The 12,973-nt window shown below is 36.5% G+C and overlaps 1 protein-coding gene across 1 annotated transcript in view; it reads left to right on the top strand.

Moving 5' to 3' along the window:
- The first annotated feature begins 4,529 nt into the window (after positions 1-4,529).
- The window catches only part of megf6a (multiple EGF-like-domains 6a), a 41,000-nt gene continuing 32,556 nt past the window's right edge, over positions 4,530-12,973 (top strand). The window contains exons 1-3 of the mRNA XM_063016032.1: positions 4,530-4,655; positions 4,904-5,060; positions 10,735-10,857. Of these exons, the coding sequence (XP_062872102.1) occupies positions 4,530-4,655; positions 4,904-5,060; positions 10,735-10,857 (406 nt within the window). The remainder of the gene's footprint in view (positions 4,656-4,903; positions 5,061-10,734; positions 10,858-12,973) is intronic.

Genomic DNA, 12,973 nt, shown 5'->3' with positions numbered 1-12,973 from the left:
GCCCATGGGGCGCTGTTGGCTGGATATTTTTGGTTGGTGGACTATTCTCAGTCCAGCAGTGACAGTGAGGTGTTTAAAAACTCCATCAGCATTGCTGTGTCTGATCCACTCATACCAGCACAACACACACTAACACACCACCACCATGTCAGTATCACTGCAGTTCTGAGAATGATCCACCACCCAAATAATACCTACTCTGTGGTGGTCCTGTGGGGGTCCTGACCATTGAAGAACAGCATGCAAGGGGGCTAACAAAGCATGCAGAGAAACAGATGGACTACAGTCACTAATTGTAGAACTACAAAGTGCTTCTATATGGTAAGTGGAGCTGATAAAATGAACAGTGAGTGTAGAAACAAGGAGGTGGTTTTAATGTTATGGCTGATCAGTGTATATGTTATATGATTTGATATGTATGTTAATGTAAGTAGTAACTATCCAGCTTGTTAAAACACTTCATTGCTTTCTGAGTTTCTGAATTAGCTTGTACAGTATATTGGTTATATGCATCTGCATACTGTTACATGCTAACATCAGCTACTTACAGTTCAGCTAAGTCATGACCCCCCAAACTGTTGATTTTACTTCTTTTTAGGGGGTCCAAGTATTAATAACCATGCAGGTCTTTAGAGGGCTCCTCCTTGCCCCATAAACCATGCTCTGAGTGCTTAGGAGTGGCAAGTTAACCCCTACTAAGGTATACATTGTCCTGTCCTGTCCTCTATAATGACACTGATTGTGAGTAATGGACATCAAAGGCTACCCGGAATAATTGAATATATATGGTTAGGTTGGACGTCCTCTGTAAATCTTGAGTTGCCCAGCACATGATAAGTTAATTTATCCTGATTTAATGGGTGGACTGACAAACTTTTTAAGTAGAATTATAGAATCGATTCAAAATAATGTTTTGTTCATGGACTGTAGTTGATAGTAACCTTTGCGTCTATCAAATAGATCAGTAATTAAACATATTACCCACCACTGTGATGCTAATATTGATTTGGAACGTTTTGCATTTACTTAATAAATTATGTAAAATTCTTACAGCTTACAAAAAACACTACTATGCACATTCCTCAGTCTATCAAATATCCAAATGACCTTCTTTGCAAGATAAACCTGTCCTTCATATATCAAAAAAACAACCCATGGAGACATAAATGATACTTATTTGACTCTCTGTCTTTCCAAGCATGCTTAACCTGTAGCATCTGTTCAACTGGAAATACGGAGCATTACTTTTGGAAGAACTTCATAAATGCAGATCATAAAGAAAAGCTGAAAAAACTCTTGTTCTTCTTTAGCTGGCTAAAGCAAGGACTAATAAACAGGAGGAAACGGGGGGAAATATTTTTCCTCTGTAATCGTCCTAAGGGTAAAACATGCATGGAAAACGCAGATAGGTTCCCGGGCCTATTTCCAGCTCTAGAACCCTGCAACTTTGAAACTTGAAATTTAGATTTAACCTGATTTCTGACTTCGGTTTCTCAATAGCATTCAGATGAAGATCTTCTTACTGAGAAAAGAAAACACAAGCTAAAATATCCTGGCGCTCTACATTAAACATTCAAATTGCTCTGCTGAGAGATCTCAGGCAGGACATTAGCAGTCTACACGTTCAAGGCTTTTGCAAGCATAGTTTGATGTCAAATTTTTCCATGGAAAAATGGAATGGAACAGCATACAGGTTAAAAGTAAAGCTTTATTAAACATTATTTGTTTTTCAGATCAGGACTGTAATTCCGGTTTGCAGAAGTTTTACATCAGAACTGCAGTTCTCAGCCTGCAGCCCATTATAGACTTACTAAATTGTAATGCAGGTGTGAGAAAACAGCAGAGCACCAGTCCACTTATTGACATGTTTTTGAGAATTGGAAGGAACACAGAGTACCAAGAGGAGGTAAGGGCCCCCTAAAATGTTAGCAAATAGAAAGAGTGAAAAAAAATATGTACAATAAATGAAATGGGTATGATGCATCACATGCATGTATATTAGCAGAAAATTCTGTATGAGATGTAAAAATATTGTATGAGGCTACACATGAGCAAATAATAGATGTTGTGTTCTAAATACTGTGTTCAATTAAATATTGCTTAATTAATTATAAGGCTACTATTTCAAGCACAGTTTGTGATATTGTGTGAGAATTGAAACAAAATCCTTCATCTTCCCTGCTAAAGTGCGTCCTGCTTTATTGGTACAGTAGATCCTTGAGTTACAAACAGTTGACCATACGAACATTTTGGGTTACGAACGATCTTTTTCAACTTAACGTACGAACAAATTTTGGATTACGAACCGAAATTCGCGAAACACGTAACAAGTTGACTCCGAGCGTCTCTCTCTCTCTCTCTCTCTCTCTCTCTCTCTCTCTCTCTATATATATATATATATATATATATATATATACCGTGAGCGGACGGTGTTTTTTCGGTGTTTTCTTTATATTTTGTAAAATTCTGTATTAAAATGGCCCCAAAGAATGTGCAGAGAAAGCTTAGTGGTGAGAAAATGAACAAATCTATTACTATTTGTTGTGTTGTATAATTACTCCTGCCAGTAGCTGTCACTGTGTATCAGGCAGAGGGGACAGTGAGTGAGAGAGAAGTTATTCTTTCATGCAATTACACCTACAAAATACAACACAATTATTATAAAGAAGGAAATAATAGAGAAATATGAGAGTTATTGTTGTTTCTGGTAGATACGATGTATTATGGTGTATGGTACAGCGCACGTACTGTACTGAAATGTGGTGTGTGTTTTATGTACAGTACTACTGTGTATTGTTGTTTATTATTGTTTATTACAGGAATGTCTATTCTATAATTTAAGATTAAGGGAAAATATAATTGTATTTATAACAAAAAAGTCCATTTAAGACATTAAAAAGGTTAGGTAAGGGGGTGGTTTGGGAGGTCTGGCACAATTCTAGCATAATTCTATTTACATTATTTCTTATGGGGAAAATAGGTTTAACTAACAAACATTTTGACTTAGGAACAGCCCTTCGGAACCAATTAAACTGTATTAAACATCTGTTATATATTACATTTGCATTCATACTTGCATTTAATTATTAGCAATTATTATTTATCATTTGAATGTTACAGTAGATTGGCCAATCAAGGTCGTTTGTGCCTAAAATACCCAAAGCCACGCTCGTACACACTTAAAACATCTTCCAGTTTCAGTTGTCAAAAATAACATTGTAAAAATATAAGTGTGGAGTCAAACTGCTCATATTTTATTCGCAATATCTTGCCGTGGTCCTCTATTTTTTTTCTCAGCCTTCTTAGCATTGATGAATTACATGCCTTCTCCTATGGACCACCAGATGAACAACCTATCAACACTAATGTTATTTCTGGCTGATTTGCATTTCTATGTAACTATTCAAAATGCTTTAACAAGACGCTGAATTGATATGATGGTTATTAAAAAAACAGGTTTTTAATCACTTGATTTTTCAGAAGAGGTAATATAAGAATTCAAAATAAGGACTGTTTCCTTTTAATAGCAGGATGTCATGCAAGCAGTGGTTCTAAATTAATTATGTTTGTGGAAGAACTTTCCTACCTCTGTTGGACTAAAATAACTTGGTGTTCAAAGAAGTTAAGTTACATGCATGATGTATAGTTTGTAGAGCAAAAGAAGTAGTTAAATAAGTTATGTGGACGCTCCTCCACTTTCTGTACAGGCACCCTGGGCAACCAAGGTACTTACACAGCAATAATAACCCTGGCCCTTAGTCTGGTCTTTCTCACCCAGCAGACTGGAAGCCAATTTTGTCTGCTGCAGGCATTAGCCAAGTGGGCTTGCTAGAGGGCGCCCAGCCCATATTTCCCTTTTTAACGACCTTATTCCTTGTTAGTAACTTATTTACTAGAGCTAGTGTTTATGTGGTGATTTAAAAATTTTATTAAACCTATTTTTAAAAGTATTTAAAATAGTCATCTGCCACTGTCATGTTATGCTTAAAGAAATATAACCATACATGGGCTTTAGAGAAGATGTCTCTTTGAAGCAGAGATCTCTCTAAACTCTCAGTCATGTTCACAGACAGTTTTTGGTTGTCCTTAAATAATGTCTGATCATCTGGAGGGAAAATTACTTTTTGTAAAAGTCTATAGGTTTCCTTCCTAGCTTTGGCAAAACTCAAGTGTTCCATGTACTTTTTAATGAGTGCAGTCAAACCTGCCCTGTCAGCACAGAGATGCCAGCTACAGTCACTCATAATCACTTACAAGTAGTTACAAGGTCATATGGTATGATGAGTGGAAATTTCAGAAAACTTATGAAAGAACGCTAATCTAGCTTCTTTTTTTCTGGTCAGAGTAGGATGTGTTTTAATCATTTTAAACAAAAAACAGCTTTGCAAATATAAATGGTATATAATACAATTGCTTAACAAGTGAATTTAATCTTTCAACTTGAAATGTCAAAATCTGGGACCAAGAGCCACTGATATTAGTGAATTCAGCAAAGTGGTGTGTTAATTTAGGAAATGCTTAAATACCTGATGGGGAAGGAGGGATATGCTGAAGAATGGGCCTGTTCTTCCCTGGACACAAGTGGAATGGAGGAGGAGCAGACGAACCACAACAACCCAGCCATGAATAGCTGTCAAAGCTCAGAGACTGAGACAGTGAGATAGAGGGAAGAAAATAGAATTTGGCAGTGATGGAGGAGACACTAATAGTTCTAAAAAGAGTAACGCACAGTTTGTAGAAGAGGAGAAAAGTGTTACTGGATACTTATAGAAAACAGCCAGCACATCCTGTATCCAGCTTGTACAGAAGCTCTGCTGTCATTATTATCTGTTGCATAATGTTCCTTCGGTCTCCCTGGAGTTCTTTTCTTTGCTTTTCTGCATTTGTTTGTGTCTGAATTCAGTCTGTGGACAAGTCTACACTCGACAGGATGTTACCTGGGTGGTTTTTAATTCTTGGGACTCTATTTGCTCAGGTAGCCCAAAGTTTGGGTGCAAATCACCGCTACGTTAATCGGAACTGCTACACCTGCTTCAGCGGATACAATGGATATCACTCAGGTGAGTGGTAACTATAGTGTCACATAGAACTAAGAGGTTAGATTACTGGAATATATGATTAACATGACTTTGGGTTAACTATTGTTTTAAACCTACAAAAATTTTTTAACCTGACAAAATCTAAAATCTAAGGTCCTGACTATCAAAAGCTTTGCAAAACCACGATGCTTTCTTTACCATGATTTGCAGTTGGTGTAAGGTTGCTGTGTGCAATGCCTATCTTCAAACAGCATTCTCAGAGGTCCACCTCTGTCACTTCTATCCACAGACAATTCATGAGATTTCAGCAGAATTTTGCTGTTTTAATTTTTTACATAATTTTTTTGCATAATAACTAAGAAACACTTGAAGCCTTTTCCAGGTTCATGTATATAAAGGGCAGAGCAACCTCCAATCAAACTGGAACATCTAGCTTCTGAAGAAGGTTGCAGGTTTACTTTTTCAGCCTGTAATGTAACTGATTAATCAATGTTTTTTTTTTCTTCAAGACAACAGTTGTTGTACCAATACTTAACAGATAATTAAAGGAGAAATGTAGTTATTCAAATTGGTTCATGGGTTCATGTGTGTTTTCTATGGATGGGAACCATGTACAAAAATACCACTGACTTTACTGAACATAAATTGGTTTAAATTGATTCAAGACCAAATTGCATTTATGCTTGTAATGTCTTTAACTGTGACAGCAACACAATGTGGCACTGCATTAATGTATTACTAGTTATAGACTAGTAATAACTGGGATCATTCAGTTTGATTTCAGGTGAAAAAGTGCTTATATTATATTTCATGTTATTACACTGTATTGCTAAGTATTCACTCACCCATCCAAATCATTGAATTCAGGTGTTCCAATCACTTCCATGGCCACAGGTGTATAAAGCCAAGCACATAGGCATGCAGACTGCTTCTACAAACATTAGTGAAAGAATGGGTCGCTCTCAGGAGCTCAGTGAATTCCAGCGTGCGAATACTTTTGGCAATATAGTGTATGTTCAATGGTACAATGACTAATTAGATAGTTTTCTTTTGTCTGAATAGAAATGCAAACTAATAAAATTCTGGATTTGATTAAAAGAACCCTGCATGGCATGATAGGTATTGTATCCACTGCAGTGTGTTTGCTTTCATCTGTCAGAATGCCTCTGATCACTTCTCTTTATTTACAGCACTTGGAACTGCATTTTGCCTTTCTGATTTGTGATATGCCTGCACTTCAAATACTGTATGATAGACAGTCTATGATTTTCAAAATCAAGTTCTCATTCATTTAACTTTGAGGTTTGCCACTGTAAAATGGTTTAAAGTTTGGCATCCAAAATAACTCCAAAAATCAGGTTTAATTGTGTTATTTAGGCAAAAGTTATTTATTCCTTTTAATAGTGATTTTAAATAAGCACTTAAAGGCCTTTTCACACCTGGCTGGTAATCACCCTTTGTGTTATACAATGCTCCTTTTATTACAAGCCTGGACTTTATTACTATAAGAACTCACCACTTGCTATTTTTTGTTTATCAATTTGTAAATAGTCATACCCAATCCATTACATTTTCCATTATATTAGTGTGAGTGGAATGAGCTGTGTGATATTGGGCAGTTATTTTCCTGACATGAGAATTCTAACTACCACTTGCAGGCTCTTAGACTCGTAGCTATAGCACATATGTTATTGATTATTCCTTTTTTTTTTTGTTGCATTCTTTAACTGCTAAAAAGAATTCTAACACCAAGGCTTCAATACAATGTTAAGGGTGAAAGAAACACCATTAAAATACTTCTTCACTGTCTTTCTGAAATATTATTTCCTACACTTTCTGGGTTTCACCACAGTTATCACATTACATTAATATGGACAGGTTCCCACTTGTGTGAGATCAATTGCAATCCACATACAGTTCAGTTAAAAATGTACTCAATTTTCTTGATTTGTTGAGTGTAATTGCTATTTTTACTCATTAATCTATACTTCAACCACAATGAATTATTTAATACTCTTTAAAATCCCCTTTGGCAGCAATTACAACTTCAAATCTCTTTGGATATGTCTCTATAAGCTTTGACACACCTGGATTTGGGCAATTTAGCTCATCCTTAATGGCAGATTCTTTCAAGCTGCATTGGATTGAATGGCAAATATACAGTATGTGAACTACAATGTTTAGGTCTCTCCACAGATGTTTGAAGGGGTTTAAGTCTTTGCTTTGTCTGGGTGATTCAAGAAAATTCAGTGACTTACCCCAAACCAACTTTTGTTTTTGCTATTAAATGGTAACTGTCACCCCAGTTTTAGTTTGAGTGTGCACAGGAGAAGGATGTTCCTATATCTGGCTGCATTCATGGATTCATGCATTCAGTTCTTACCAGTCTCTCTGACCCTGCTGTTAAGAAGGTTCCCCCAAGTAAGATGATAAAACCATAATGTTTTACTGTAAGGATGTTACTATCCAGTTTAATTGTCATCTCATGAGAACAGAAAGTCTTTTTCCTTATGTTGCCAGAGTCCTTTACATGCTGTAAATGTGTGTCATATGCCGCTTACTGAACAGTGGTCACTTTTGATACTGTACCATAAAGGCCTAATTTACTAGACAGCAGAAAGAGTTGTGTGTCCAACTGGTTCTCTCATCACTGTACATGATTTTGGGATTTCTTTTACCTCACAGGCCTCAATGGCCAAGGCTGTCTTACCTGGATTGACAACATACGGTTTAAGGTTGTGCCAACCTTTGTCTAATTAAATTTGAGCCCACTGTTTTACTGCCATCATCTATGTTTTGCCCTAATTTAATTGCAGAGATCTACAGACAGTTCCTTGGAGTTCATGGTTTAAGTTTTGGGTTTTGTTCTGACTATGCATTATAAATTGTGGGGCCACATAGACCTAGGTGTGTGCCTTACCAAATCAATCAATCAATCAATCAATCAATGTCTGGTCAATTGAAATTGCAACATTTTAATTGAGTCTTAGACCCATCTAATGAAGGAAGCAGTATACCCCTGATTGGCAATCTGGAGAATCACATGTTTTTATATGTGATTTGTTATAGAATGATAGGTAAAATGGCAATTCTACTATTAAAAAGTAATTCCAAAAAGTCAAATGGGTCTGATTACTTGCTGAATCCACTGTCAGTGCGTAAAAGTAAAAGCTTGCAGGTTACAAATTCTTACCTTTGTGCCATATTAAAACTGTTTTTGTTTTGGATGGTCTTGGGTCTTTGCTCTTTTAACATATCACTTTGCTGTTGTGGACTGTATTTAGCCTCATACAGCTATTGGCCCTGGGCCACTGTAATTAAGATTCCTCTTGGATCTCCTGGGCAGCCGGTCTCCATTAATCTTGCAGTGTTTGTGGTCGTCACAGGGCTCATCTGTGACTGCTCTGGATACTCCAGGTTTGCCAATACATATGCAGACAGTAATCTGCTATAGTGAGTAGGGTTTTGTGATTTCAGTAAAGTAAAAAGCAGACATAATTACATATGTTATACACTTGTGTGAAACCTTGTAGGATTACAACAATAGTTCTGAGCATATAGAAACAAGTTCATATTTGAGCACTGCTGATGGAGTAGATTAATACTATTTAAAAATGTATCAGTGATATATGATTATAAATGGTTACATGGTTTTTGGTGTAATTTATACTTTAAAAAACCATAAAAATTTACAAGTACAACCATCAAAGAAATTGAGGAATGCTTTGCATGTTAAGAAGTAAGCAATGACTCAGATTAAATAGTCAGTTATTTGTAAGACTTGTAAACACAGTAGTGAATGGAGGTTCAGGAAGGGAAAATTACTTATATAATACCATTTTTTTAGCAATTGTATATTCTTTGAGCTTCAGAACTATGCTGTGTTAACTGAAATAGATTTTAGTTTCTGGACTGGGATGTTTTGAATTAGAGCTGGTGGTTGCACTTTGTTTATTCTCTATTTTCTCACTGGTAAGAATGATGTGTGTTCAACAAAAGTGCAAATCTGGTAATAAAAGTTCAAACCTTTTATTTTCCATCGTGTGTTCTTTAACAATAGAACTTTGATGTAAATAGGCAGTACTAGATTGCATGCTGGGACATTTTGTTTGCAATCTGACTGTTATTTTCCATGGTACCTACATTGGGGTAATTGTATTGGTTTGTGGAATTGGTGGCATTTTTTTAAATCAGCATAACATTCCACCATTTCAACCTTTGGTTCATAGTTGTTTCAGCTTGTCTAGCCACTTTCCAAATCTAAACCAGATGCAGATCATAACACAGGCATTGAAGTAGCGTAGATAAACAAATGTCAGCAGTTATTAGTATTGATTGCAGTGGAAAGATTACTTCATTACTTCTTATTAACGTAGAGATACACAACATCATAGGGCCTGCTAAAGTACTACTGTAATTTTCTCTCTAGTAAAAGAGCTTCAAATGGGAGCCATTTTCAGTAAAACATGCTATCTATGAGTCTTAAAGATGTTAAGGCCAGTCAGTCAGCTCTGATAGCCTACCATCAAGGCTGCATGGAAAAAGCAACAGTTAAAAATCAGGAAAACTAGTAAAATGCATGCTTTTACACATATGGTGTAGCTCCTTAATCTAACTATCCTTTTCTTAAACAGACTTTATTAGGAGAAATAGGAATATTTTGGAATACGATGTTGAGAAGGTTGGCTTTTAATTTTGAATGAACTTGTGCATGAGGGCATTGCCATAATTAAAAAGTAAATGGCGTTCACCAAACTGTTGCCACAAAATTGGAAGGACACAATTTTCTAGAATGTTATTATATGCTGTAGCATCAATATTTATTAAGTAAAATTAGTGGATCAATGGCCCAAACCATTGAAACACTCATAGACCATTATCTCCACTGTATGCACTGTGTGCAGTTGGTACTATGACTTTAGATAGCATTTCTCTGATATCTACCAGACTGCCAGATTGCCAGATTTTTGCCTGTCAAATGTTGATCAAATGCCTACATTTAGTTAGGGTCATTGGGTAACTGACGTAATGCAGGGTAATGCCAGGAAGAGAGAACTAACATGAACTCTCAGGTGCCCATGCTAGATTAGAATTTCTTTGGCACTATTAAACTAACAGAGTTCAACCCGATTTGTAAAGAAATGACTGATATTACTACTACTAAAAGCAGGTTAACATGCTGCATTACCCTGATAGTGGTTTAACATTTGGCTTCTAATCACAGAAACAGGACTTCCTGTACAATAAGGGTACTGACAGGGGAAGAATGACAGCATGTGCTAATTAGAGGTTTTACTTCAGTAACCTGGCTTCTTAAAATGTCTATCGTTACTTAGTAAGCATTTTATAGCATTTTATAGCATGTACTGGTGAATTCAATGGTATACTAGTATTTACTTTCAGTCATTTTAGCTCTGCTATCTGTTAAACAGCTGCTCTTAAGAGAATGTAACCTGTATGCATTGTTAAATGAGTGCTTTTCCATCCCTATAAACTCTTTAATTGGTACAAATGATCTGCTGAAGTTTTATTTATAAGATTTATTAATTTGTTTTTGTAGTATTATAAATGAGAACATATTTAAGTTTATGACAGGGTAAAAAATGTGTTTAAATGTTTAAACAAAGCAGAAATATATTTAGAAACACAATCCAGCTGCTCATGGCTTTCATCTGCCTTATCTGTTTATCTGCAGATGTCAATGAGTGCCAAGTCCACAATGGAGGCTGCCAGCACAGATGTGTGAACACCAGAGGATCTTACTACTGCGAGTGTAATCCAGGCTTCCGCCTGCATATCGATGGTCGTACTTGCATCGGTAAGTCACACTTGGTTCACAAGAGACCAGTGACAGAATTGACAGAATGGCCTTTGCTTGACTTTCTGGCTTCTGTCACAATTTAAAGCAGCTTTATTTTACCAGCTGGACATTCTTTCAAAGCTAACAGTTCACTCTATTCTCAGCTGTGTTCCTCAAAGGAATATAGTTCCTTTTGTTTTGACAATACTTTAACGTATCCTAATGTTCTGTACTGTACAAACTGTGTCAGGGGTGGTTTGGGGCTGACCGGGGATATTGAGCAGCACCCCATTTCATAGACCTCTGTTCCTTAACCTGCCATATCCTGTTCTAACAGAGCATACTCTGGGGAGGAAGGTGTCAGAATAAAGCAACTCAGGCTAAATGAGGATTTGCCAGGCACAAATGTAAAAGGATGTAGAGTGCAAAAATAATCATTTGTAGCCAAATTCAAATTGTAAAACCTTGAAAGAATAACATTTACCATTGTCAGAGGGTTAGAGCTGAAGCCACAGTTTTTGCTATATTATTTGAGCAAAAGTTATTATTGAGTTCAGGTGTTAATGCTGTTGTACTGTTTCAACATGACCCATTGTTTCAGTGTGTGCCCTTTTGCAAAGATGGGATTTGAAAAGTCTGGTGGGAAGTAATTCCACATTAACTACACTGAACACCTTTTAGATAAATTGTAACATTGATTAAGAGTCAGACCTTGTTGTCAAACATCAGTGCCTGACAATTACAAAATGCGTATTTGACTGCAGATGACTGCAGGCTGTTGCAAGGACTAGGAGGGGGTATTCCATATTAATACCAAGTGTTTAAGAATAGGTGCTATGCTGTACATATCCTGACCATATAGTGTAGTTAATTGTGACAGCTCTTGTTTAATACTAAAGTTTTAAAAGTATTTCTTTATCCTAATAAATGCAAGCTCTATAACTTTCTTACATCTTTAGGTCTAAATTATGTAATGTACTTTTTGAGAATGTCATTGTGCATGTTAGGTGATGTATGTGCATTGTGAAATAAACACCAGAATAGCACAACATAAGGGCAAGGTAGGGATTCAAGGGTCCTTTCTGTGTAGAGTTTGCATGTTCTCCCTTTGTCTGTGTGAGTTGGCTCTGCGTGATCCAGTTTCCTTACACAAGTCCAAAGACATACAGTCAGGCCAGTTGGAGCTACTGAATTGCCCTAGGTTTGTGTGAGTGTATGTGTGAGTGAATGTGTTTCTGTGAGCTTCTACTCTGTGATGGACTGGTGACCTATCCGGGGTGTTTCCTACCTTTGGCCCAATAAATCGGACTCACTATGACCAGGATAATGCAGTGGTAAAACAGACAATGAATGAATGAATGAATGAATGAATGCAACAAAATCATAGTGTGACAGTTCCAAGACTAGCATTTCTGCATTTTGCAACTCAAAACAAACAGAACAGCATGGAACAGGTATTGCATCCAAAACCATGTTTGTTTTAAATAGGATGTCAAAATGTCAGTGACGTCAAGGTGCCTAGTTACTCTCTGACCACGGATGGCGGTGGCATCGTTGTAGTCTTTTAATGATTGGTGAAGAGCTTTACAGTTATTGTAATAGTTATGTAGTAGTAGTTATTGTAACGTATCTGCAATTTTTTTTTACTACACTAAGATAAATCATATAGAAAATAAGCAACAGAAGCTAGAAGAGATCTCAGATATGCCAAGTTTTAGACATTTTTGGTCTACATTTCACCACAGACATGGTTTATTTGCCAGTTATGAAATCAGACCATTTGAAAGCAGACCTCATTAATCCATCTGCTGCTTCGCTGTAGGTCTAAAAAAGTAGATACATCGTGTTCCAAAAAGTTTCTCCACCCTTTAGTGGTGTATAGTAACAAAGAAAAAAACACTAAAATAAGAATATTTTATGGTTCTTGTGCTTAATTTTTTGAAGCAAAATTTAACTTTAAATACATTTTATTTATTAGTTCATAAATTTGTAAGTTTTTGGGTTAAGAAATTGGGTAGCGCTGTTGCCTCACAGCAAGAAGGGCCTGGGTTTGATTTTTTGGCTGGGAGGCCAAGGTCCTTTCTCTGTGAAGTTTGCATGTTCTTCCTGTGTCTATGTAGGTTTCCTCCCACAA

Source organism: Trichomycterus rosablanca, chromosome 19 (genome assembly GCF_030014385.1).
Source record: "Trichomycterus rosablanca isolate fTriRos1 chromosome 19, fTriRos1.hap1, whole genome shotgun sequence".
In the NCBI taxonomy this organism is placed as follows: Eukaryota; Metazoa; Chordata; class Actinopteri; order Siluriformes; family Trichomycteridae; genus Trichomycterus; species Trichomycterus rosablanca.
Note: the sequence above shows the minus strand (reverse complement) of the source record. Positions and strands in the feature narration are given on the sequence as shown.